The 27,824-nt window shown below is 48.0% G+C and overlaps 1 protein-coding gene across 1 annotated transcript in view; it reads right to left on the bottom strand.

Annotated features, from left to right (window-relative positions):
- The window catches only part of URB1 (URB1 ribosome biogenesis homolog), a 76,584-nt gene that overhangs the window by 11,628 nt on the left and 37,132 nt on the right, over nt 1-27,824 (bottom strand). Inside the window, exons 19-31 of the mRNA XM_010338325.3 lie at nt 26,983-27,179; nt 25,059-25,277; nt 23,990-24,169; nt 21,605-22,460; nt 19,987-20,188; nt 19,199-19,388; nt 16,400-16,458; nt 14,040-14,233; nt 12,760-12,870; nt 12,383-12,446; nt 9,171-9,342; nt 8,348-8,450; nt 117-277 (exon numbers count right to left, since the gene is read on the bottom strand). Coding sequence (XP_010336627.3) covers nt 117-277; nt 8,348-8,450; nt 9,171-9,342; nt 12,383-12,446; nt 12,760-12,870; nt 14,040-14,233; nt 16,400-16,458; nt 19,199-19,388; nt 19,987-20,188; nt 21,605-22,460; nt 23,990-24,169; nt 25,059-25,277; nt 26,983-27,179 — 2,708 coding nt within the window. The remainder of the gene's footprint in view (nt 1-116; nt 278-8,347; nt 8,451-9,170; nt 9,343-12,382; nt 12,447-12,759; nt 12,871-14,039; nt 14,234-16,399; nt 16,459-19,198; nt 19,389-19,986; nt 20,189-21,604; nt 22,461-23,989; nt 24,170-25,058; nt 25,278-26,982; nt 27,180-27,824) is intronic.

Genomic DNA, 27,824 nt, shown 5'->3' with positions numbered 1-27,824 from the left:
CAACACGCCACCTCTGTGTTCCTTAGTAAATGCTTCTACCAAACCGAGTGAACAGCCAGCTTTCTGAAGCCCGCCAGGCCCACCCCCACCGTCGGATGTCCACTCTTCCCACTTACTTGGGACTGCTCTTGGAACCGCGCCCCCTCCAAGTGCAAGTAGTAGGCAGCCAGGACGTGGTAGGCTATGGCTCGCATCTGGGGGTCATAGCTGCTGAGGGCTGTGACAGTTAGGCCCAGAGCATTGGAATCCAAAAATTTTCGACAATCCACCACAAACTCTACCGGAAATAAAATACAGCATGAAACACACACAATATGATTTCATCATTCTTGTTAATTTGGAGAATTAACTTTTCTCTTGGGTTTTACCAATATCAACTACACGTGCCAAATAAAAGGAATGCAAGTCTCTCTCCAACTCCTCCTAACTTCCGCTGAAGTTAGAGAAAAAACAAAATCTTCCTTGATGTGGCAATAATGACCATAACTTCAGGTTCTAAAATGCTCATGCATCGCAACCATGATAATTTCATCACTCTCATAAACATCCAATGAGCCAGGAGAATGGAGGCGACACTGAGACCTACTGGGGAGACCCCAGCATGCCAGGGGCCTGGGCAACACAAATGGGAGTCAGCAGAGAAAATCCGCCCCCAGCTTCCACCGTGCTCAGCCCTCCCCAGCGGGTGCCTGTCAATAAGCAGCCATCACTGAGGACAGCACACACGACAGTGAAAGCAGGGAAATGCAGCTGATGCCACCCAGCGCACAAAGGACTCACTCGCAGCCACTGTGCAAGCCAGCTTTCTTCAAATAAACACAAACCTCACAGAAGAGTGGTTCACCAGGCTTAAGCAAAAGCTACGGTCCAGAGAGACTGTTGCCTGGTATCCATTTAACGTTTGTGAGGCCTAGAGAAGCTGACAATCACTGCAGGAGAGGAGAAGACCCAGAGGGAGAAGGCCAAATACACAAGGGGATGTGCCTTACCGCAACCTAGAGGGCTCTCCACTAGTACAACTGAGGATACTTCACCCCTCTTTAATGATTAATTCTTAATCTGATCACGATAATTATCCACAATGATGTTCTCAAGATTGAGTGACCTGTGGCTCAACTGGGAACTAAACACAAGTCAACTGAAATGACTCCTCCAAATGAGTGATCGTGGAATATACTATCAATAAGAGACAGTGGCTGGGCGAGGTGGTTCATGCCTGTAATCCTAGCACTTTGGAAGGCTGAGGTGGGCAGATCACGAGGTCAGGAGATCCAGACCATCCTGGCTAACACGGTGAAACCCATCTCTACTAAAAATACAAAAAATTAGCTGAGTGTGGTGGCAGGCACCTGTAGTCCCAGCCACTCGGGAAGCTAAGACAGGAGAATCACTTGAACCAGGGAGGTAGAGCATGTAGTGAAACGAGATAGTGCCACTGCATTTCAGCCTGGGCAACAGAGCAAGACTCTGTCTCAAAAAAAAAGAGAGAGCCCATTGATGATATTTTTAGAAGTTAGGGAAAGATTAAGCATGTTAAGCAGGGACACAGAAGATACAAAAACCCAAAACCAAGCTCTAGAGATGAAAACTAAAGTATCTGAGATGAAAAATGCATTGGAGGGTGAGAGGGTTTGGATTTGTGCCCCTACTCAAATCTCATGTCGAATTATAAAGCCCCATGTTGGAGGCAGGGGCCCTGGTGGGAGGCGACTAGATGGCGGGCAGGTTTCCCCCTTGCTGTTCTCATGACAGTGAGTGAGTTCTCACAAGAGCAGGTTGTTCACAAGCATGTGGCACTGCCCTACTTCCCCCTGCTCCAGCCAGGCAAGACGTGCCTGCTTCCCCTTCGCCTTCCACCATGATTGAAAGTTTCCTGAGGCCTCCCCGCCATGCTTCCTGTACAGGCTATGAAACCATGAGCCAATCAATCCTCTTTTCTTAATAAATTATCCAGTCTTGGGTTCTTTGTATCAGTGCAAGAATGGACTAATAGAGATGGGATTATCAGAAATTAGACACTAGTTTCAGTTTCTAAAAAGATTAGTGAACTTAAGACAGCATTAGAAACTATCCAAGCTGAAACACAGAGAGAAAAAATAGGAACAGAACATTAGTGTCCTGGGGGTATGTGTAATTAGGGTCCCTGAAAAAATATGAGGAAATAATGGCCAGAACTTTTCTAAATCTGACCAGACAAACTATAAACCTAGAGAGCCAACATACTCATTAACATGAAACATTAAGAAAATCATGCAAGCATTATTACAAATAAAACATATATATAAAAGAAGAAAACCACACCAAAGCACATCATGATCCAATTGTTTGACATCAGTGATTTAAAAAATCTTAAGAGCAGCCATATGGCACACAGAAGAAAGAAGGTAAGAATGGCCGATTTCTTGTCAGAAACAACCCAATTCAGAAACTAGAGAAGCAATTTCTTTAAAGTACGGTAAGAAAAAAAACTGTCGACTCTGAATTTTATACCCCATCAAAATCCTTCAAAAGTTAAGACATTTTTCAGACACAAAAAGGCTAAAAGAATTGGTCACCAGTAGACTTGAACTATAAGAATTCTTAAAGGAAGCATTTATGAAGAAAAACAATGACACCAGATAGAAATCTAGATCTACACAAAGGAACGGTCGCAATATGGCAAATATCAAACGTTTACACTTCTTTTAAAAGTAATGACAGTTTGAAACAAAAACAGTATTGTAGGGTTTATGGCACATTGAAGTGTAATGCATAATAAGAATAGCAGAAAAGCCAGAAAGAAGGAAATGCGTTTATACTGTTACAAGGTTCTTACACTATACATGAAGTGGTATCGTCTCACTTGAAGATAAACTGTAATAGATTGAAGATGTGTACTATAAACACTAAAGTCACAGTAAAAATATGCATGCATGCACACACACACATATACAAGTTGCAGCTAAGTCAACAAAAAAGATAAAACGGAGTCAGATCAATAATCACATTAAATATAAATGGTGCATCTGCTCCAATTAAAAGGTAGAGATGGTCAGATTAGATAAAAAGCATAACCTAGGTACATGCTGCCTTCAAGAAACCCACTTTCAATATCAAGATACAGACTAAAAAGGATGAGAAGAGCATAGTCAGATGACTCTGGGGCATAGCAGTTTAGGAACAAAATTTTCTAATTCTCTTATTTCTTTTCTTTTTCTTTTTCTTTTTCTTTTTTTTTTTAAAGACAGAGCCTCCTTTGTCACCCAGGCTGGAATGCAGTGGCATGATCTTGGCTTACAGCAACCTCTGCCTTACAGATGTAAGCAATTCTTGTGCCTCAGCCTCCTGAGTAGCTGGTACTACAGGCATGGACCACCATACCCAGCTAATTTTTATATTTTTAGTATAGATGGGGTCTTGCCATGTTGGCCAGACTGGACTCAAACTCCTGGCCTCAAGTGATCAGCCCACCTTGGCCTACAATACTGCTGGGAGTACAGGCATGAGTCACCATGCCCGGACCAATTTTCTTATTTCTCACAAGTGACTGTTTTTGATAAGAGGGGAAAAGAAATCCAAAAGCTTTAAAAGCACCAAACTGGATAAAATTATATTGTTTTAGAAAAGATGGGATAAATGTGTTTAAGAGACACCTACATAACTACGTAACAAATACAGGTAAATGAAATATATTTGGGAAAGAGAACAGTCTAAACATTTAGTTTACACTCACTAAAAGCAGCTAATACCCAGCTGGCTGGGATATTTTTAGCAATCACTGACATTCTAAGACAAATGGATTTTCCAAGGGTCCATGAGGAAAAGTCAATTTCCTGTTTTGGGCTCATCTCTGCTACTCTATGAAAATCTTGGCTTTGTAACACTTATGGAAAAGAGCTGCCCTCAAGATGTTGAAAACCTAACAGGCTATTTAAAAAGTTACAAATGCCCTTCTCTTTGTTTCAAGAACCTCATCAATAGCAACTTGGCCTTAACAGACCTTCAATTCAGATCAAAATGGCTTAACCAGGACAGTTATCAAGGATTGAAATCAAAACTGTTCCAAAACCGGGTGTAATGGCTCACACCTACAATCCCCCAGCAACTTGGAAGGCTGAGGTGGGAGGATTACTTGGGGTCAGGAGCTCCCCTGGCAACACAGAGAGACAGTCTCTACAAAAAAAAAAAAAAAAAAAAATCAGCTAGGCATGGGTGGTAGCACACTTAGTCCTAGCTACTCAGGAGGCTGAGGCAGGAGGATTGCTTGAACAGGAGTTTGGGTATACAGTGAGCCACGATCATGCCACTGCACTCCAACCTGGGCACCAGAGTGAAACCCCGACTCTTAAAAAAGAGGTGCCTCCGTTTTAGTGGGCTTCAGTCGCAGCACAACTGTGCTGCTGGAGCACCAAAAGTCTTCCTTACACCTCTTCTTCCATAATATCCCCCAGAGACACCCCACTGGACTAGAGCCATCACAGTGAGAAGGGTCAGAGGAACCTGCTGGTCATCTGGTAATGAGGCTCACAGAATTGCAAACGGGGCTTCCTGTTCTGACTGTCTTGTGGCATGTGTGAATTATAAGCTGTATATTTCAGCCCAGTTCTGTTGAGGACAAGCGTTTGCTGTGGAAAAAGCATTTGTCACTGCCATTGCTAACAGCCTTGGCTGGCCGTTTCTTGGCCAAGGACTCAAAGAAGGGAAGCAGTAAGGTTAAGAAAATAGGTTCCCATTTTCACCAAAGGGCTGAAAATGGGGCAATGAGACTGTAATTACTCTCAAGACTGGCAGCCACATATAAAAATTAATCATATGCGCAATTTAGGATTGCAGTTCGTTTAGCTATATGTGGACCCAAGTGCCACTGCAGGAAGTGAAAATATACTGTTGAGAATTTCTACTGCACTCTGCACAGCTGATTCTCATACACATCACACGGGATAAATGCAGCTTGGCAGAAAAGATGACATCATGTGTATCGCCATTTATGTGAAGTTCAGATTCAGGATGCCGGCCCCTTCTAGGGAGGAAGGGGCTTGAGGAGCTGCTGATTGCTCTACGCCCTGATCTGGCTGGTGGTGTCACCACCAGCATACAAACGATATGTGCACCAGAACTGACACCGTGCACATGTAATTTGTACACTGTTCTATGCACCACACTTCAACTATTTTAGTGCCAGGAATTTGCCCCTTCCCATGAATGGGTGAGCTTCCTTTCAGCAGTGGGTGAAATCTGTTTAAAAGCAGGCCTCCATTTTTTGTTCGGGATGACAAGATGCTCAGAGCAACATCTAAGAAACTTACTTTTCAGAGAGTGGTTTTCGGTTGTTTTGTTTGGGTATATCCATTTCCCTCTCCACCTCCACGCCTTTTGAAATGTTCTACTTTGATGTGAATTTTCCTTGCAAATTTTTGGCTACTGCAAATCCTTTTCAAGATTGAGAGAGACAAGCTCTTCAAATTTTTCTACCTATATCAAACCAATAAAACTTAAAATAGGATATATTTGGAAATTTAAAGGAAACTGGTACCTGGTACACTTTCCTAATTTGAAAGACCATTTACTAATGACAGCTCTTCAAAAAAGTCCTCCCAGACCAAGAAAAAAAAACACACACAGTACTCCAGATTTCATAAAAATTAACTTCCTGATTTTACCATTAAACATTTTCCAAGCCTTTTTCTCCTGAAAGTTCTATTGTGAGACAGAGGATAGATGAAATGATTTGCTATAATTCACTAAAGTTAAAATGTCTAGTAGTCTTGCAATTTTTAGAGTATAGAAAATTTATTTCCGTGTTTGATGAGTAACAGACTTAGCCAGCACCATCAAGGCACATGGGAAATCAGAAGAGCTTCCTAGCCACAGACTAGGAGATCTGCCGGTTAGCCTGCTGCCAAAAATCGCCATCAGGGCAATTAAGATATCCATTTGCTATTACGGTAATCTGACATTTGTATGAACTCCCCCTGCTCTCTTGCAAACAAAATCCAGCTTCAGCAACAGAGCACAGTGCTCACCAAGGGGAGCCAGGGCCAGCACAAAGGCCTATTGATGGGAAGATCTCTAAGAAATCCCAGCCTCTTTGATCTTTTTAAAAGGGATATAAAGGGCACTGATAGAGGATTGGCAAATCTATTCAGAAGTAGGCGAATTTGTAGAGAAAAAGAACATTTCAAGTTTTAAAAGGAGGAAAACAGGATGAATAGTGGAACACGGTCTCCCCAGTGTACCTAAACCTCCCCAGTGATGAAATCTGGGAGTTCATTCGGGGATCATGTGAATCAGCCCAAAAGCAAAATGCGTGTCTCCACGCCCCCAGGACACCCCACTGGAATCTCAAGCTAGACCTAGGAAAACAAGAGGAACTGTAACAGTTCTCCCTCTAGAATGAGGAAACCATGGCCAGAGGTAGAGCAGGAAGGGGGTTTTCCCTGTATATCCTTCAGCACCTGCTGAATTTCAAAATACGAATGTATTACCTAATGTTAAAAATTAATTAACTTAAATTTCCCAATTCTGACAAGATGGAGTAGACATACTTTTTCCTATTCTTCCTATCAAGCACAACTAAAAATACTGATCACCATATGTAGAACAAACATAAGATGATTCCGAAAGGTAGAAAGAAAGCGGACCAGCTAGAGACCTTGAGACCCCAAGAACAAGGTAGTGAGTTCCGGGGTTGTCATCTTGCCTCATTTGTCCTAGACTTAGAGCTCAAGTCAGCAACCCGGAAACGTGGACAGGCGCTCACACACACAAAAGCCGGAACAAAAGCCTGTTCTCTCTGACAAAAAAAGAATGGAAAAAAGCCTGCGTAAGACAGAAAACTTTGAGAAAGTAACGGTGATGGCCAAACACTTCACTGTGCCCCACTCCCAGCCACGCCAGCAAAGGTGGAGCCTAAACTCCCACTTCTGCCAGGCTGGAAGAAGGAGCCCCAAATCCCTGTTGGGGTGGCATCAGAGAATGCCAAGTAGGGAGGCAGGGTGTTCGTCTCCTGGGCAGTGACAGTACACTCCTTCTGCCCCAACTGGGGTGTCAGAGGAAGCCTAGCAGAGAGCAAGGACTTTCAGCATGCCCAGCAGTGACACGGCTGCCCCCATGTTTACCCCTCCCCGCCAGGAAGGACCTGGGAGTCCCAGTGGGCAGCTGCGACCCCCACCTGGGCAGCAGTCACAGGGTGGCCAGATGGACTTTTCAACACACAGAGGCTCTAACAACTGACAACAGCAGGCGAAGCAGTATGAACCAGGACCCAAATCTCACACCTCACAGAAGAATGAGCTCAAAACAGAGCCCGGGCTTAAATGTAAAGAGTAAGACTAGAAACTTTTAGATAGAAACAGAAGAAAAATTCTTTAAGACCTAGGGGTAGACAGAGTTCTTAAGATGCCAAAAGCATGATCCATAAAGGAAAAACGGACCCACAGGAATTCATCAAAATTAAAAGGTTTTGCTCTATGAAAGAGCCTGTTAAGAGGATTAACAGATAAGCTACAGATTGTTAGATATTTGTAAACCACAAATCCTTCCAAGGACTGGTATCTAGAATATATAAAGAACACTCAAAACTCAATAGTTTAAACAAACAAACAAACAAAACCCGAAATACAAACACACAAAAAATCCCCAAACTCAATAGTTCAAAAAACTAAAAATCCCGTTAGAAAATAGGCAAAAGGCATGAACAGACATTTCCCCAAAGAGGATGTGCAGATGGCAAAGAAGCCACAGGACATTCAACATCATTAGCCATTATAAACATGCAAATTCAAGCCACAGTGAGCCGTCCCTGCACACTGTGAGAATGCCTCAACCAACAGACCTGACCAGCCTGGGAAGACCAATCTCAGTGTTCGTCAATGTGTGTTACATGGACACGTTTCCCTCTCTGCGCACAACCCCTTTCCCTACAAAGACTTCCACTCTGAGGCTACTAGGCACAAACTAAAATTTCCAAAATGTACTTAAGCCAAGAAGGCGGCAACCTCAGCAGGCTGACTCCTTTTCAGGAATCAAATTTCTCATTTCTGTTGGCATTTGACCAGTAACTAGTAAAAATCCAGAAAAGGCTCATCATTAGGAACTAGGAAAACATCAAGGACAAACGGACATTCCCAGATGTTAAAATTACATTAAAAAAAAAAATCATTGTATGTTCAAAACACTAACTATGACTTTGCTGAAAACCACTGGAATGAACAGACGAGAGGATGGCTGAAGATCCCTTAAGAATGATTTCCAAGATTCAGGTCCTCATCTGTTAATTATGGCAATGATGACCATAATCGACCCGACCTCTGAGAAGTCACGCACCACAAGTCTTCTTCTCTCTGACCGTAGAGAAGGCTGCTATTACCTGGCCTGGTCAGCTCACTGAAGAGCTGGAGGAGAAAGCAGGGGTCGTAGAGGCCATCAAGCTCCACCCTGCTCTTGTCTTTGAAAATCGGCTCCTGTGAATCCTGAAAGAGCCAAAACCAACAAAAATGTGTGATTCAACCTCACAAATAGAACGCAGGTTGAGTGTCCCTTATCTGAAACACTTGGGATCAGAAGTGTTTCAGATTTTGGAATATTTGCATACATAATGAGATATCTTGGGGATGGAAGCCAAGTCTAAACACACAAATCATTTGTTTCATATGCCCATACTATACAGTCTGCAAGTAACCTTATATAGGAATTGAAGAGAATTTCGCGCATGAAACAAAGTCTCTGTACACTGAACCTCAGGAAAGCAAAGGGTGTCACTATCTCATGTTAGTGCTCAAAAAGCTTCAAATTTTGGAGCATTTCGGATTTGGGATTTTGAGATTAGAGATTCTCAAACCGTATGACATAACAGTTTACCTGTTATTGCCAGATCTCAAATTATTTTGAGTATTTCAGGGCATAAAACAAAGTGCTCTATAAAAAGCAGTGCTTGCACATGAACTGACAGGGCCCACCACCTTTCTGGGGGCAGGGGAGGGCAGTGGTATAAACAGAACAAGCGGGGCCAGCGCTGACCATTGTTGCAGCTGGGTGGTAGCTTACGAGGGTCTGGTCTCTGTACTTTCATATATGATAAGATTTTTACTTAATAAAAAGGTAAGCAACAAGAAAAACAAAGCTGAGGGTGCAGATGGAGCCCCTGCAGCTGGGGTGGAGGCCGGGTAGGGACAGAGCTGCAGCAGCCGCACCTCGGGGGGCAGCAGCCTCCGGTTCTGGGGAAAGTACAGGATGGTCTGCATCATTCGGTCCCGGTCCAGCAGGCGGAGGATGTCCCCGACGCTTGGCTGCTGCCACAGCGACTTGCCCAGGCTCCGGCATGTCTTGTGATGCTCCACGGCCGCTGGGCCCCACAGCAGCACCCTAGAGCCAGAAAAGGGAAAAGAGACTGGTCACAGGCCCCGCTGGGAACAGAATTAATCACGGTAATGAGCGCAACAGGTAGCAGTTGTCAGGCACCGTTCTGGGCATGTGGCGTGTTACATCACTCAATCCCATCACAACTTATGAAGTGGGTGGTGCTGATGGTGATGCTGAGGGTGGGTGACAGTGTCGGTGACGATGACAGAAGCCAGCATCTACACAGAGCTTACAATGTGCAGGCCCTGTTCTCAGCCCTTCACGTAGATCAATTCACTCAATCTGCACAACACCTCCATAAGGTGGGTACTATTATCATCCCCTCGTGCAAATGGGAGAAAGAGGTGCAGAGAGGCTTAAGCAGTTGCTCAGCTGGTCACCCGCCCAGATGGTATGCTGCAGGGCTAGGACTCAGACTCAGGAAGTCTGGCTCCTGAGTCCATGCTCGACCACAGCGGCAGAATCCTGATCTCTCACTGCTCACACGTGGCCACAAGTGAATCAGGTCTGCCCGCACAGGCCTTTTGGCTAAGCCCACCATGTGTATGCTGTACATGACCTTCATACCACAAATGCCACCCACCGCAGCTGTCAGAGGCCACCTTGCCTTCCTCCTAGAAAATGACTCCAGCCTCCTGCTTCCCCGATCTCTTCTCCTCCCTCTCCCTATCCACTGCACGGCTGCTCCCGAAGCCCAGCTCTGATGAGGACCAAGTCTCTGCTGTCTCCCAGATGGAATGGAAATGCTTCCGCCTGGTACTTCCACCGTCAACCCATTAGGCCTTCCCATTGCCTGCTTCCCTGCACGCATCCTATGACCCCGATAAGCCAGCCCACTCACGCTTTCCCAAAATGTCCTGATTTTCCACCTCATGCATGCTGTTTCCCGCTCCTGCTGCCACAGGCCCCTCTGCCAACGTCACCTCAATCAAATCACCGTGACTGGCCAAATGCTAACCCTTACACAAAGCACTCCCTGACGATCCCCGGGCACAGAGGGCCTGGCTCTTGGTGCTCCTGGAAGAGCTGGTTTACACCACAGGGCATGAGTCAGCTGCCACTTTAAAAAGGGCTAAACTTCTGACAGTCTGGTACCTTCAGCCGACAGGAAGACGGTGGCTCATTCCTGTAGGTTTTCCTGAGAGCACGGAGCCCAGCGCCTCCAGGCACTCAAGGAGCGTCCGCAGTGCTAATTACTTCTAAACAAAATTCTTCTAAATCCAGACTCGCTCCTGTGCAAGTCAACAATAGTCACTAATGTTAGAAAAGGAAAGAATCATCCTTTCAGGGATGCTTGCTGTTCACCCCGGTTTCTGGCAGGCAGGCAGCCCACGTGCCAGGCACACTCAGCAGACCACCCACCACTGACAGGCGGGAGAACCGCCACGGAGCGTCCAGGGTCCCCAGCATAGCTCCCCCAGCTCAGGCCTGCTCCCTCAGCTAAGGATGGGACGTTTACTTTGTTTGTGGAAATGCTCTGTGCCCCTTAAAGCCGCAGAGCCGGTGAGCTGCACATCCTTGATTCACTCTTCCCCTGGGAGCTGAAACTAGGTTCCCTTCACGACCAGCCCTAACCTGTGACTCCCTGCGCAGCCTGGCTGGGCTTTCATTGCTCTCCGTGTTAGAGGGTGTTCTCTGCAGAAATGGGCAGCTGAAACAATGCCTCGCTGTGGCAAAACCCGCCTGTGATCTGTTCTCCCCTCTCCCTCACAGAAGAAGGACTGTTGGCTGGGCACGGTGGCTCCCACCTGTAATCCCAGCACTTTCAGAGGCCAAGGCCGAGGCAGACAGATCACAGGGTCAAGAGATCGAGATCATCCTGGCTAACATGGTGAAACCCTGTCTCTAGTAAAAATACAAAAAATTAGCTGGGCGTGATGGCACACGCCTGTAGTCCCAGCTACTCAGGAGGCTGAGGCAGGAGAACTGCTTGACCCCAGGAGGCAGAGGTTGCAGTGAGCCGAGATTGCACCACGGCACTCCAGCCTGGGCACAGAGTGAGACTCGGTCTCCAAAAAAAAAGGACTGTCCTACTCCAGCACGGACATAACTGACGGAGCACCAGCTCCGATGCCGAGAGCAAGGCTGGCGCCGGAGAAAGGAAAAGGGTTTCTTTGCAAGCCCTGGGCATTCTTAAGAGACAGAAAAAAGTGTTTTAATTTCCCTTTTCTTTGTTTTTTTAGGGGGAGTGGGGTGGGGAGATAGCTTCTGAGCTGATACAGCTCTTTCTTATCTTTAAACAAAGTACTGTGCAGTGGAAATTGTTTTCTCCTCCCTGTGAGCGCTCCTGAACCATCTTCCCTGGCCCAGTCAGCCCACCTCCTGTCTGAACACACACACGCACACGTACTGAGCAGATGCGCAGGTGCTAGTCCCAAACGGCAGGGAGAAAAGAAGGCTCTAGGGCAGCAGAGAGGAGCCCGACGTTCAGCTGCGGCACTTGCAGAGGCGAGGCAGGGCCCACAGGGAGAAGTGTCACGCCCAGCCCTGCGGGACCAAAGCCCATCTGACCAAGAGACTGGGAGCCAGACACACTCTCGCGCATGTGCACACACACACACGCACCCGTGCACACACACACACACGCACCCACGCATACACATAAGCAAGCATGCACACACACACACACAGACATACGCACCCACGCATGCACAGACAAACAAGTAGATTTTATGTAGTTAGGCCCTGACACTTCCCCTGAAATCCCTATGGCATAAGTCAATCTACCTAAAGGGATGAGGAGAAAAGTTTTCAGAAAAATCAACCAAACGAAACACCACAGCTTAGCCAAGTGAGCCTGGGGCAATTCCAGACTGACAGGTGCCCGTCGGTCAGCTGGAGCGGCCCGCCCAGGTGCCTTATGGCAAGAGGTCAAGCTTCCCAGAGCAGCCTACCGGGAAGCCGGTGAGTCAGGGGAGTGCTGTCTGCCTCACTCTTTCCCTGAGAACCAAAACGGAATGAGAGAAATCTCGAGTCTGGAGCTCACTGCGTGGAGAGGGGGCTGCGACCTCAAGGCCTGGTCCACCTCTAGCCCAACACTCACCTGAAGTTGATGAGGCTGAGCTTGTTCTGCTCATACGCTCGAAGCAGAAGTAAAATCTTCTGGTCTACAAAGTCAACGCAGGATGGGTTTAGAAAGTTGAACCTGACACCCTCCTGCTGCTCACACCACCTGCCCACACCGCCTTCTCTGCACGAATGACCCGGTCCTCACATCTTCACCCTGCTCTCACCACCAGGTCCTGGTATCATTCCCCTGTTAACAACCCCCTTGCTCACACCCCCAGGCCCCAACTCCTTATGCCCAAAACATTCCCGCCCTTACTCCCTCCCCCTGCTCACACCCTCACAACCCTTGCTCACACCCCCTGGCCCTCACTCCCTCCCCCTGCTCACACCACCCAGCCCTCACACCCTTACCTAGGACACTGAGAGTGGCGCCATAGGCCCCAAGAAGCACTGCGAAGTGGCTGCTGTCACAGACAGAGGGGCACAGCTCCACCACTGTCAACATCAGGTCCACCAGCGCTTCTGCAAGAAAACAACCCTGAAACACACGGCATGCTGGGGTGGACACACTGAATACCAGTAGAGAGCCTTCCAGGGAACATTTAAATGCTTGAAATCTCCTCCTCTGAGTAATACTGGTGTTCGGACTGCCACCTAATCCCTTCCCCACTTATTTCTGTCGTTGTTATTTTCTTTTCTTTTCTTTTTTTTTTTTTTTTTTTTGAGATGGGGTTGTGCTATGTTGCCCAGGCTGGTCTTGAACTCCTTGGCTCAAGAGATCCTCCTTAGCATCTCAAAGTGCTGGGATTACAGGCATGAGCCGCCGCGCCCAGCCTCCCACCTTTTCAATGAAGGCATCTCCACAATCACCTTTCTTCGTAGGCCTTTGACAAGGATGAGTATCAGTCCCTGCTCATTCTCCCTCCCAAATACTAAGCCAATACAGATTTTTAATCCAGGCATGTTCTCCCCATGATTGTGCTACCAAAACCTTTACTCTGTCTACGCTTGCCCGAATTAAAAGGGTGGAGCCCTTTTCAGTTTTTCTACTACCCACACCAGCGATGTAGCTAATGCTTGTTACAGTCCGACCCTGTGGTGATTGCTAATACTTACGGGGGTTAATTTTGTCTGTCTAAACGGAATGTGGCTTCAAGAGGGCAGGAACCCTCAGACTACCTTCTCTGACATCTGACCTGTGAGCACTAAAGTGAGCACTTACTGAATTAGCGATGGAGCCTACACTTGGGCTTTTGAAGTGTTTTAGCACTGAAGTGTCAACAGGCAAGTTCTAACCATTTCCCCTTGATAAAAGTTTCAATCTTCCCGAGCAGAAATTTCATGCAGCTAATCAATTTCTCTCAGGTCAGACATTCCCACTTTTTTCCCACACCTAACTTCCCCTTGATCCTAGATTTTAACCTGAGCCCATGATACAGCACTAAGATCTCAAACACAACTTCTGTAAGCCACTTAAGGCCTTGGAAGCAGGTTTGTATCTGCTGTTTGACCACAAGTCAGCAGAGACATTTCTTGACCCTGGATTTGACAGAATTAAAACATTCCAAGACTGTCTTGGCGATGCTTCCTTAGCTCCGAGAGCCCAAGGGAGATGAACTTCAGTGCAGCTGGTGTAAAGAAATCAGGAGGTGAAATCTGGATCCGGAATGAAAGGGTCGGGGGAGTGTCACCTTTTACTTTGCTGTCTGGGCCCTCCTCTCCATCAGACTTCAGTAGAGTGGGCAGAAACAGCGAGTGATGCATGAGCATCATGTGGACCACCGGGAGCTGGATGAGCTTCGTGCGCACAGAGCTTTCTGGGCCGTACAGGAGCCGTGTGGCGGCGAGGAGTGTCTTTAAAAATGTGTGGTCCTGGTACCGAAATCTAGGACGCGAGAGTCAAAAGGAAAAGAGCTTTGCTAACGGGGAAAAATTTATTTTACAGGAAACAATAAAAATTCTTTTTCTCAGCATTTTATTTGTTTGTTTATTTTTGAGATGGAGTCTCATTCATTCTATCGCCCAGGCTGGAGTGCAAAGGCACCATCTCAGCTCACTGCAGTCCCTGCCTCCCGGGTTCAAGTGATTCTCCTGCCTCAGCCTCCCGAGTAGCTGGGATTACAGGCAGGCACCACCATGCCTGGCTAATTTTTGTATTTTTTTTGTAGAGACGGGGTTTCACCATTTTGGCCAGATTGGGCCTGAATTCCTGACCTCAGGTGATCCGCTCACCTCAGTCTTCTAAAGTGCAGGGATTACCGGTGTGAGCCGCCATTGAGAATTTTACAGCGAATATCCTATACACATCATCTAGGCTCTACCACTGACGTGGCATTACATGGCTCTGTCACAGTCCTGTCTGTCCACTGACACAGGGAGCACTTCTGGAAACAAGAGAGGGATGCAGTGCATTTATTTTCTTTATGACTCAAACGCTAAACGAACTTCCTGCTTCGTGGAAACTCCAGGAGGCATGAGAACAGCTGTGCCTGAGAAAGAGGCGACTTAGTGCCTCCCAGGTCACCTTGCCTGGCCTCCCTCCTTCCTCACTGTCCTCTACTCAGAACTTCCGTCAAATGGTTCAGAAGCCTTCTACGTCCTAAATCCCTTCAAAACCCGCCAAGGAAAGGAAAGCAACATGCTCTAAAAAAAGTGTTTTTCAGTCCTACATGGATAACTTTAACCTGAGATGGAAAGAAATGTCATCATTCCGTCTGGTAACCTACAGTTGTCATTAACCTAGGACCCACCCTCACTTCTCTCTCTCCTCTCGCGTGAAGTACTTTTCTCTGACTGTTTCAAGTTCATGGATGGTCAGGGAAATGAAAATAATTCATGGCTATTTGACTGCCCCAAACTGAAGAGTTGGATTGTGTCAAGTGTCAGGGAGGATGTGAGGGAAAATGAACCCTCACACACACTATGCTGCCAGTTCGAATTCTTTGGCCGGCGCGGTGGCTCATGCCTATAATCCCAGCACTTTGGGAGGCCGAAGTGGGTGAATTATCCAAGGTCTGGGGTTCCAGACCAGCCTGGGCAAATGGTGAAACCCCGTCTCTACTAAAAATACAAAAAAGTAGCCAGCTATAGTGGTGCGTGCCTGTGGTCCCAGCTACTCAGGAGGCTGAGGCAGGAGAATCACTTGAACCCGGAGAAAGAGGTTGCAGTGAGCCAAGACCACACCATTGTACTCCAGCCTGGGCAACAAGAGTGAAATTTCATGTCAAAAACAAAAACAAAAAATTTACTCAACAACGTTGAGGAGCAGTAGAACTGAAGATGCACCCACACTAGAAACCAGTAAGTCCCCAATCCACCCCAAGAAACTACTGCCTGTGTGCCAAGAGACATGATAGAGACTGCAAGACTATGACGCGAGAGAATGAGAGAATAAGAGAGAGAGGAGGAGGAAAAGAGAGATGTAAAGGGGAGAAAAGGGAGAATGGCCTAGACGTTTGTCAGTACAGGACTGGCTAAATAAACTGGAATACAGTCAGAAGACCGAATATTCTACAGCAGTAAAAATGAACGACTTAGACCCGCAAGTACCAACATGGGTAAATTAGATACATCTCAGCTAACAAAAGCATGTGTAAGGAATGAGACGTTAATGTAAAATGTTAAACACTCTACACAATACAGTTTAACAACACTCAGTGTATGAAATACAAAATAACATACTGACAAGACAAAGCAGAACCTCAGAAGCCTGCTGATCTTTGGTTAGAGAGGGATGAGAAAGAAACAGGATAAACACAGAACACTACCAGCATTTATTAAATGTGGGAGCTACTATTATTCTCTGCACATTTCTGTATTTCTTAAATAGTCCTAAAAAAAAAAAAAAAAAAGACTGCTTCTTCTCTCATCATCAGAAGCACCCTGTTTGTCGAGGCAAATCATCTAACTTCTCCAATGTCTATCTCTAAAAATGAGGTGACATCTGCTCTACCACGTGAATTATGCTAATAACAAGCTATAAAAGAGGCTGTGCATGATGAATGACATTCACACTTTACTAAAGGGCACCAGGAAAATAAAATCAACTTACTTGAGACCCGTCTTCACAAATTTCTGCCAATCACCAGGATCAACTTCATTAAGTGTATGCTATGAATAAAATAAGTAAGAAATACACATGAAACATCTCAATCTACAAAATACTAAAAGGCCCCAGCTGCAGAGCCTTCAGGAAGGCAACTGCCTCCGTGGGCCTGATTGTTCCTCTGTAAAACCCACGATCAAAGGGTTGAAAAGAGGAGCGCCGGTGTCCCCTCCTGCTCCAAGGCTTGTGATTCTACCCAGCAGCTCCTCTGTTCCAGCCTCTATGTGCAATTCTTTTTGTTTTTTTAATATAGGCATACTGATTTCTTAATGTACATGGGGAAAATCACTGAGCAGTTCCTCTTATTTGCACAATTCTTGACAAGCATGTGATAGCTCAAACTTACAGAAGTAGAGAGCAGAGCCAAGATTCATCTTAACAAAAACTAAAAATGCAGACTATGGAATTACACTTAGAGTCACTCAATAAATACAAAACACAGTCATCCAGACAATCCACAAAAGCATGCAGGTTTGGGGACTTTTTTAATTTAAAAAAACTGTTTGCTTATTTCTGCCAGTAGCACTGACATTTTATCAGCAGAATTATGTTTATCAAATAGTCAAAAGAAATTTCCTGAGTAGTCCTGTTATTTTTTTCCTTTGCCTACCATTTCGAACATCACTAACAGATTTGCAATTAGCCTTTTATTAAATAGTCAATGAAAACCACTAGTGGGACGCCTTCACCCAGCCCCCAGGACACAGGGTTAGACAGAGAGACCAGCTAGGACTGTGTGTGTGCAGGCCGCTGCCTCCCGCCAGGCTGGCTGTGCAGTGTTGGCCACAGTTCCAGAAATCACAAGGAGATCCAAGCAGCCGGACCCATCATCAGCAGAGGCACATCTCACACTCATCACTTTTTTTTTTTTTTTAAGAGATTGAGTCCTGCTAGGTTGCTAAGCCTGGAGTGCAATGGCTATTCATAGGCACAATTCACTACTGATCAGCACTGGAGTTTGGACCTGCTGTTTCCAACCTCGGCCAGTTCACCTGGTAGTCTCCTGCTCCAGGAGGTCACCATACTGATGCCAAACTTGGTGAAGATGAAGAAACCTCACAAGCATAGTGCACTACAGCCCAGAACCTCTGGGCTCAAGCAATCCTCCTGCCTCAGCCTCCGGAGACACTGGAACTACGGGTGCGTGTCACCATGCCTGGCTCATCACATTTTTAAATACATCTTCTCTTTGCCGCAGCATTTCCTGCAGCTGGACATAACTGGTCAAGTGTGCAGAAATGGATCATGCAAAGATGTTCATCACAGCATTCATTATCATAATAAAAAAACAGAAAATCATCCACAGGTCCAGCGTCATCCAACTGTGAAATGCATTATGGTTCATCTGCCCATCTACCACTGACCACTAACAAAGTCATGGCAGGTCCACAGTCACTGGGTGGGAACAAAAAAATCTCTAAATATGGTATTATGCTAAAAACAAACAAAAGACCAGGCTATACATAACATGCATAATATTTCATTAATATATAAAATTACACATAATTTTATCACACACACACAGATATGTAAAAAGATCTCTAGAGGGAAATTCACCAAACTTATAATGAGATGGATTCTGGGTAGAGTTTTATTTTCTTCTCTATTTTTTGCAGTGTTCCTACTTGCAATGAGTATGTCTTTCAGCCTAATGATCACAAAACCCTGTAATTCTAACTTTTATGGGTGGTAGAGGAGGGTGGACATCACACAGTGGAATCCAACTCAGCAACCGAAACTAAGAAACTGCTCATTCCCACCAGACGGATGAATCTGGAAGAAATCACTGAACTGAAAGAAGTGAAACGCACCACAGTGCACACCCTGCATGATCATACTGCACAGTTCCAAGTCTATGAAGGTCTTGAAGAGGCAAAGGAACCTCAGGGTGACAGAAATCAAAAGAGTAGCTGCTTTGGAGGGAAGGGGATTTGGGGAAGACGTGCAAGAAACTTTCTGGGATGATGAAAATCTCCTTGGATAGGAATGTGGGGTAGGCAGATATATGAAATACACATATTTCTGTACATTTCAAAATATATAAACTCACCTCAAAAGAAAAGGCAGGGAAGGAGGGAGGCAACCCTCTAAAAGAGCCCAGTCTGTCATACCAACATCAAGCTACCCACTGGGTGCAGGGGAATAATGGCCAAATATTTCTAAATTTTGTGAAAACTATAAACCCACAGACCACACAGCTCACTGAACCCAAAGTACGAGAAACTTGAATAAAACTACCCTGAAGTGCATCATTATCAAACTGCTTTAAACTATGTCAAAAAACAAACAAACAAACAAACAAAAAACCCTAAAATCAGTCAGAGAAAAAAGACATAACACACAGAGGAACAAAGGTAAGAAAGGCAGGTTTCTCACTGGAAGCAAAGCAGGCCAGAAGACAGGAAAGCAACAAGTTTGAAATACTGAGGAAAAAACTAACAACCTAGAATTTTCTACCCAGTGAAATTCTTCTCAACTTGTTCTATGAGGCCAGCATTACCTAATCCTTAGGAACAAAGACATTACAGGAAAACAAAATTACAAACATCCCTCATGCACACAGATGCAAAAATCCTTAACAAAATATTAGCAAATCAAACAATGTATTAAAATAACACATGAGAATCAAGCAGGTTTACCCCAGGAATGTAAGGTTGGTTTAACATTCAAACATTTGTTAACATAATTCATCTTATACTCTTTCCCACAGAAACTTAATATGGATCTCTAAGACAAGACACCTACCAACAACTCATTTAATCTAAGCAGCATTTGCTTCTCCTGATCTTGAGTACTGTCATCATCTTGCTGGCCACCACTGAAAGACACGATCAGCCACTTCACACAGGACTCCAAAAGGGTCCTTCTCCAGGCACACAGCTCTTCTGCTGACCCTTCCAGAGCTGATGAAATGGAGTCAGCCACGATCCACCTGCTGCAGGAGATGAGAGTCAGAGACAGCAGGCTTAAATCCTCCGACTTTACATACAATCCAGTATCACAAAGAAGCATATGGGATAGATGCTGAGTTCTACTACCCACTCACAGGAACCACAGGATTCCCTGGACTCTTATACAAATGCCAAAGATATACTGGAATTTTTACAAGGGAAATACTATTAATACAGCAGGAAAAGGATATGTATTCCAGATTTTGTCTAAATCAGGATTTTCTCAACCTCAGTGCTACTGACATTTTGGGTCAGATAATTCCACCCTTTAGAAGCCAGAAGCAACACCTTCTCATCCTAGTTGTGACAATAAAGGATGTCAGACATTGTTCATCATCCCCTGGGAGAAAATCACGCCCAGCTGAGATCCATGGCTCTCAGGAAACCTGACCCAGCCATCCACTTATGGAGATGTATAAGCTCCAGGCAGGATGGCTGAAAGAGTGCTCATAGGAACTGCCTGATCACAGACAGGACACAACAGCAATGCGGCAGTTTTTCACTGACTTACTCCATGAATTTAAAAAATAGAAAAGTGAAGCTGAGAGGAGAACATCCTGGAACCATCCCAAGCCTTCATACCTCTTGTGACTGTTCGGGGTGTGCAGCAAGCTGGGCAGGTGGTCCATGAGGACGCTGAGATCCTTGGCTCGAGCAAACGGGACCAGCTGTGCCAGGACCTCCTGGTACGGCCCAGATGCTGGGGGACTGTCAGTGCTGAGAAGCCTGCTCTGTAGCTGCCTCCACAGGGTCTTCCTCAAGACAGGAATGGCAGCAGAGGACACTAGGGCACAGCCACAAAGAAGTCATCACATGTAATGGTGGGCTGGAGCCAGCTTGGACCAGCTCATAGGAACTGGCTGCTGTATTTTAGCTATCCTGTGACTTTGGCGATGCCACACTGGTGGCTTGGAATTGGCCACGGCAGGAGTACTGACACCATGAAAACTGGCACACCTGTCTCCTTCAAACGGTCCTCCCCAACACATCAGTCGACACTCTTGATGGATACTTTTCAACCCAGGGGGCCCTAGCTACAGCCCCTGTTTCTAAGCCCATGATAAGGCCGTAAGTGCAAAGGTTCTCAGTTTACATGGGATTCATTCTTCAAAGCCGTGGAACAGAGAGAGGGTAGCTGCTATGGTTTGGATGTTTGGCCCCTCCAACTCTCATGTTGAAATGTGATCCCCAGTGTTGGAGGTGGGGTCTAACGGGAGGTGTTTGGGTCGTGGAGGCAGGTCGTTCATGAATGGCTCGGTGGAGTTCCTGCAGTAGAGTGAGTTCTGGCTCACTCTATTAGTTCCCTAAGGGCCAGGTGTGAAAAAGCCTGCTACTTCCTGTGCCTCTTGCTTCCCCTCTGGCCATGTGATCTCTGCAGAGCTGGCTCTGCTTTGTCTTCTACCATGAGTGGAAGCAGCCTGAGGCCCTTAAAGGAAGCAGATGCTAGCTCCACGGTTCCTGTACAGCCTGCAGAAGCACGGGCCAAACAAGCTTCTTTCCTTTTTGAATTACTCAGCCCTGGGTATTCCTTTATACAGTGTTACATGAACTACGTGCCCAAGGAGAGGTATGTCAATGTCAAGCACCACTGTCTAGAAGACTCCCGGCTGCAGGGCGCTGTCTCACTTTTTAAAACCTCTGTCATCACTACTATGAAGTTACACACAACAGAGGCAAAGCAGTGAGTAAAAATCATTCATGCATTCAACAAAATGGAATTATATTAAATTTGGGGTAATTAAAAAGTGCCTCAGCTCTGAATCCCAGTGACTGGCAACAGAAGAGAGAGTGGACCCCAAGCTGCCTTGACTCAACCTCAGCTCACCAACATCTCCCTAGAGGGTGGGGAACCCGGGAGGGACATAGGATGGATTCGCACCAAAGAACTCCTTCAACAGAACAGGACAGCCCTAAATAACCCCAGCTACTGCACCCCACCCCTTAGCTGCATGTGGGGCAACTCAGACCTGATGGGCATGAGGGGCTGTGCCTCAAGTCACAAAGTAGGAAGACTGGAGGGAGACAGCACATCGGGGAGAATTACTCCACCTTTCTCCACCTTCAGAGTTGTGTCAGACACTGGAAACTAACCCACATCCCAGAACCTGAAGCTCTAGGGTTTAAAAATGGCCATGCAGTTCACCTTCTTAGCTGGTGCAACTGAAGACTCCCAGGTGCCCAAAGCTAGCCTTTCCCTTACCTCCTGCTGGGCGTGTGAAGTGGCCCTGCATCCTGCACTGGAGATACACACGGATGAGGGGGAGGAAGTCGTCCAGGTCCCCCTGGAGGCCGAGCCCTGGGCCAGCCCGCAGGCACCACTGCTCGAACCACAGCAGGTGGGTGCAGCTCTGCTGGAGAAGCAGGGCGGCGATGCTGAGGGCCGCCTGTGTGCGCCGGGCCAGGCAGTAGTCAAGCAGATCAGCCCTGACTGCGGGGGCCAGCACAGGGTCTCTCTGCAGAGTGTGGAGGAGCGCGGTGTCCAGCTCGTCCACCGCCAGCGTCGGCAGCAGAGCCCCCAGGCCTCTCACGTACTCAGAGGACCACAGGAGCTCACCACTCTGCAGCTGATCCTGGGGGCTGCAGGTCAGCAGCTGCACCAGGGTCTTTCCGAGAGCATTCAGACGTCTTTCTTTCCTGGGGGATTTCGTGGGTTGCTGGGTCACCAGGTGGGCCTCAGGAAGGCTCAGCAGGGCCAGGGTGAGCTCACGGATCTGGGCACCCCCCATGTACGGATGCAGCTCCTGCAGGGCCTCCAGCTGCAGCGGGGTCTTCAGTGGTGACGCGGCCGGGCCTGCCCTCCTGCTCCGAAGTTCCTTCAGCACACTCTGGGTGACAGCCTCAGAGTACCTGGCCAGGAGCCCCAGCTGCCCAATGTTGCGGAGGATCGGGGCACTCGCCACCAGCAGCTGAAGGACCCCTGCACTAAAGTGGGTGGCCAGAAGCTTCACGAGGACAGGGCTGAGAGTGTGCGGCGGGAGGGCCTGCTGCTCCAGGGCCAGGAACCAGCCCTCCAGGGTGGGATGCCGGAGGATGGCCGTGAGCACCTCCTCCAGTGTCTGAAAGGCAGTGATGAGGCAAAGATGTCACACAAGGCACAGGGCTAAGAGAGGGGCAGCAGCTGCCACACACGAGTATTCACTGTTGTTAGCGGGACAGAGAGCAGAAGGCCCCTTTCCTAACCCATTCCATTCTCAAGCCCGCATTTCCACACCCCTCCCAGGGGTGCCCATGGCATCCCAGCCAAGCCCAGCCACAGCTGTCATCCCATTGTAGCATAGCCATCTGATGGCACTCCACCGGATCCGGAAGGACTGGACTGTGACCTGGCTGTGCCCCACCCACACTCGCCTGTGCATGTCTGAAGGGCCCAGCCTGGGTGAATTTCCAGCATGGGAAAAGTGCTCTCTATGGTCACTTGGTGTGGGGGGCGGCCCGCGCAGAAACACTACCATGTACATAAGCTCAATTGGCTGCTGGCTTCTCCTCAGTGGCCTTGCCCTCCTAAATACATCCGGTTGAGGGACAAGGGTGTTTACTTACAGCCGGGGTGGGGTGATGTCAGTTTAGATGAGACCAGGTGTCCAGGGAAAGTGGGTTGGCATTAAGCCACTGTGTGTCTGTGATCCTGAATTAAAAGCAATCCTGTCTCCACAGTCAGCAGGAGCTGGGCCTCGAGTGACCCCACAAAACCCCCAAACTAGTTCTGACCTGGCCAACTGAGTAAACATTGAACAGAACGCAGCTAAGCACCACCCTTGCTGGATTAGAGAATAATTTCATTCAGTCGTTCCTCACAGCCCTGCTGAACCAATTCTTCGCCAATGATGTTCCACCGGTTCCCAGAGACCGGAAGGAATTTTCTTTCCTTATTTATTCTTAAGGGAAGGAAAGAGGAGCCTATCACAGTTTCCACTCAAGCTCTGCCAGTTAAAAACAGCAAAGTACGATGACATATTAAGAATGCTTTAAAAAAAAAAAAAGGATGCTTTGCCCCATGGTGACTGGCTAATAGGTGGTCCCACCCAAGCAAATACCTCCCAGAAAGGCAACTCGGAGCTCAAAGGAAGCAAGTATGCATTTCAATTAGATTGTGAAACAAAAAACAGGTCTGCCTCCTGAACCCAGTAAAACAGGTTACACGGCAAACTGTGAGAGAAATAGTCATCCTGGCCCCAATTAAACAGCCTGCTCCCCAAGCCTCCTAACAGGAGAGAAAGGCCACTGCTTCTCAGAGCAGTCTATTTCCTGTGTATTTACTGTGGAAAGCAGTACCCACTGCCCATCTTCCACTCAATGCGGGCTGCAGCTACTCAGTTTCTCAGCAGGCTCACCTCGTGCAGCGTGAGAGAAAGCTGTCTGTAGGGAGAAGCTGTCTGCACAGAGAAGCAACGGAAAGAGAAATGCCCAAATTAAAACGCACACCTGGCAGAGCTAGAAGTTTTTATGATCTTTGCTGGAGTTTCTACATTTCCCTATCTTTCCACAATGGATGTATATTTGTTTTGAATCAGAAGTGGCGAGAAAGCCACTACCCATGACGCTGAAAAAAGGCTAACAGGCGACCTGTGGAGGAGGGCGGTGGTACCTGGTCATTGGCCAACTCCAGGGAGGCCACAGACTCCATGTCCAGGAAGAGGTCAGCTTCGGCCCGGGCGGCCTCGCATCTCTGCTGGTTCTGGGCATCCAGCTGCTCACAGTGGACAACCAGGCGCCTGAGGAGATCCAGGAAGAGCTGCAGGAGGGGCAGGCCCGCGCTTCTGCCCAGCTGTGAGAATGAGAGCACGAGCCTCAGCAGGGAAGAGAAGGGCTCACAGCCACCAAGCAGTGGCTTCCAGGGCCCGGGTATTCAGAGCAGGAGACTCGGGAGGCAGGCCGAGATGGCAACTCTTCACACAGAGTGTGGGAGACACTGTCAACGCAATGCCATTTCTCAAAGAAGAGATGTGTCTCCCTAAGCTTTGGTGAAACACAAAGGTTGTTTTGATTAAACCGAAAGGGACAGGCCCACCTCGAAACGTAAACAAAAAGCCCTCCAATCACACCAGGAGCAGAAATTCAAGAGCCAGCTACTGAACTAATAAACTTAAGAAAGAGGGAGGGCTGGGCTGGACACGGTGCTCACACCTGCATCCCAGCACTGTGGAAGGCTGAGGCAGGCAGATCGCTTTGAGTCCAGGAGTTTGAGACCAGTCTGGGGAACATGGCGAGACCCCATCTCTACAAAATCACAAAACTTTGGTGGGCATGGTGGTGCATGCCTATAGTCCCAGCTACTCGGGAGGCTGAAGTGGGAAGGTGGCTTGAGTCCACTGAGGTCGAGGCTACAGTGAGCCATGACACACCAGTACACTCCAGGCTTGGTGACAAAAAGAAGAAAAGGCAGCCCGGCAGTGCCACCAACCCAGTCTACTGTAGGAAGGACCCTGTCTTGACCAGAGCTGCCCTAAAAACAAAGCCTGGCTGCACCTGGCTCCCATCTGCAGTTGCCGAGGGACACACAGAGTTTGCGGCTGAGGTCCGGGCAGAACGGCACTAAACTGCCTCTGCAGTGGGCTCCAGGGAGCAAGAGTGTGCTGAGCTGGGGGCCTGACTCAGAGAAGGCCGAGTTCTGGTGGCAGGGCCCTGCAGCACGCGGAGGACGGGGCAGCGCTGACCTGGCCGAAGTTCTCCACGGTGCTCCGCAGGTAGAGCAGCACCTGCTTGGCTGCGCGCAGGACCTGCTGCATGGGGAGGCGGGGCATGGCGGCCTGCAGCTGCGCCTGGATGTGCTCGTCCCGGAGCGCCTGGCTTTCATAGGCTGTCTGCAGCAGGGCTGTGAAGGAGGAGGCCGAGGGAACGGCAGCGGGTCGGGGGCTGCCCTGTGGCTGCAGCAGCTGAGGGAGACAGTGAAAGGCCGGGGAAGAAAAGGACACATCACTGCAGATGAAAACGGTCCTAGGCAAGGGTAACACAAAACAAAGGGATGTTTCACAAAGAAGCACAGGCTGGGCTAGGACTAACAGATACGGGCCCATGGGGCATTCGACTTCAGTAAAGTAAGTTCCCATGCCATGTCATGCATACTTTCCTAGAGCATTCCTGCTGGCCGCATGTGAAGGCCCAAATCACAGGCAGGAGCCACGTGCAACAGAGGCAGGATGCGAATCACAAGAATCACTATCCAGGGGGCAACCCGCCCACAGAGGAGCCCGCTCTGCGAGTGGCCTGCCTTTGGAAGACCTTCCCGGGAGCCGCGGGTCGAACATCTTGTTAGGACAGAAGACGGGCAGAACGCAGAGAAATTTCAGGAGCCCTTCTGCCTCAAACTGAAGTTATTCATTTCTTCTAACCTAACTACCAAGCTGCCTTCTTTATTTACTACGTGTGGCTTATGTTGCCCTAACCCCATTTGACGTCCATAGGCTAATAACACCCAAGGCCGTAACATGCCCTGAAACTTGGCGGTTGTCAGAGTGCTCCCAGGCCTGCAGCAGCATCGGGGGACTATGTGAGAAACACAAATTCTCCAGCTCCACCCAGACCTGCAGGGTCGGACACTGTGTGGCTGGAACCCAGCAGTCCAGTTTGAATGGGCCCTCTGGGAAATTCTAGCAGACCCTAGAGGATGAGAACCACTGCTGAGTCTTACTCCACAGAAGGACACACCCACTCTGAGCAATCATGAGGGGCAGAACAGAGCTCTGAACACCCCCCACATAAGCTGATGTCTGGCTACCTACCACTGTGGCATACATGGGGAGGAAGGTGGCAACGGCCTTATGGGTGAGGGCTCTGGAGCCAAACTGCCTGGGCCAAATCCTGAATCCCCCACTGACTGGTGTTGGAACCGCTCTGTGCCTCAGTTTCACTGTGTATTAAAGACGGCGGACCAACTTCTTAAGAGTTGCGGTGAGGATTAAACCGCCAAAAATACATGTAGTACACTTAGTATAGGACCTGGCATGCCTCCAAAAAACGCACAGAAAGCATGCGATTATTGTTGGCTACTGCTGCCAATATCGCAAGACAAGGAGGGCCTAGGCTGTCCGCTTTTTCAAACACAGCTAAAATGAAATGAACACACAAAAATGCATACCACGAAGTTCATTTCTTGCTCCACACACCACTGTAAATGCTCTGCATTGGCGCCAGAATCCCATTACAAGAAAATCCACTTTGTTCCTTTCCTTCCCCAGCTTTAGCAGAAGAGGCACCGATGGAGCCCTTGAGGGGCCAGGTGTGACAGCTGAGCAGTCTGTCTAGGGCCGTGCTAAGGTCCGCAGAGGAAAGCCAGGAGACAAGCACGCACAGACAACAAGGGAAGGAAGAAAGGAAAAGGCAGCGCTCCTGCCCTAACCAATCATTATCGGGCAGCCAGTGGGAAATTGAACTTGGCTACATCGCGGAGTCTTACGTGTTCAGCTCTGTCAGCTGAGCACCAGGGATACTACTTAGCTTTCTCTCTTATGCAGGGGACTTCGGCGTAAGAAATTTCACCCTGCTGTCTGGCTATCCAGCTGCACAGCTGTGGCCCAGCCAGCTGTGACCCGGGAAGAACCCTGCACAAAAGCAGTAACCACGGCTATGGCTGCAGCTCACCAAGGCCTCTCGGGCTTGCTCCGGGATCCAAAGGCTGTAGTATCTGTTAAACCGAGAGAGCTGGTGGCAGCAGGGCACCGGGCATGGAAGCTCAAGCTTGTCATATGCCTGGAGCAGCAGACACAGAGCCAGGGGGTCCCTCTGGGTGTGGAGGAGGTCAGTCAGCACTGCTGTCAGATACGTCACAACGTTTTCTGCTGCAAAGGAATGAGATGCATGTGGGCACAGGTTGGCTGGGCAGACCCTTCTGTGACCTAACACCACCACCTTCTCCCACATACATGCAAGACCCAGAAAAATTCATGCAACTCCACGAGGGGATGCATAACCACAGGGAAGGAGATGCTACTGCTGGAGACTGTGCTAGGATCTGTTTCATTAAATATGTAGCACGCAGTCAGACATCTGCTCCCGAGGCCCAGGAGTGAAGAGCCAGGCAAGTAAGAGCCCAGGCAAAAGCCACCTGGAACCAGGACTTGCTAAGTGCTCGCCAATCCGTTTCCTCTGCTTTGGCAACAAGCCTCTCTTGTGGGTAGGCTGGGACCACATGCCTGGTTTAGTCACTTCCAGGCCATAACACCCCTTGCTTGACTGTCCACCCTCTCTTCCCTTTCCATGGTGATCTTGGTAGCCACATGATGAGACGGCATAGCTACAAAATGGGAGCAGCCTGGATCCCTGTCCAAATTCCTGGAGAACAGCCAACCAGAAGAGCCACCTGGCCTGTACTCGACCACAGGAAGGTCTAGAAACAGACCTTTATTTATTAAACCACTGACAAGTCAGGGTTTATTTGTTACTGCAGCAAAGCCTGAGCTCTCCTGACCAATGACACTATCATA

The sequence above is a fragment of the Saimiri boliviensis genome, chromosome 18 (genome assembly GCF_048565385.1).
Source record: "Saimiri boliviensis isolate mSaiBol1 chromosome 18, mSaiBol1.pri, whole genome shotgun sequence".
NCBI lineage: Eukaryota > Metazoa > Chordata > Mammalia > Primates > Cebidae > Saimiri > Saimiri boliviensis.
The sequence above is the reverse complement of the archived record's forward strand: the minus strand, read 5'-3'. Positions and strand labels throughout refer to the sequence as shown.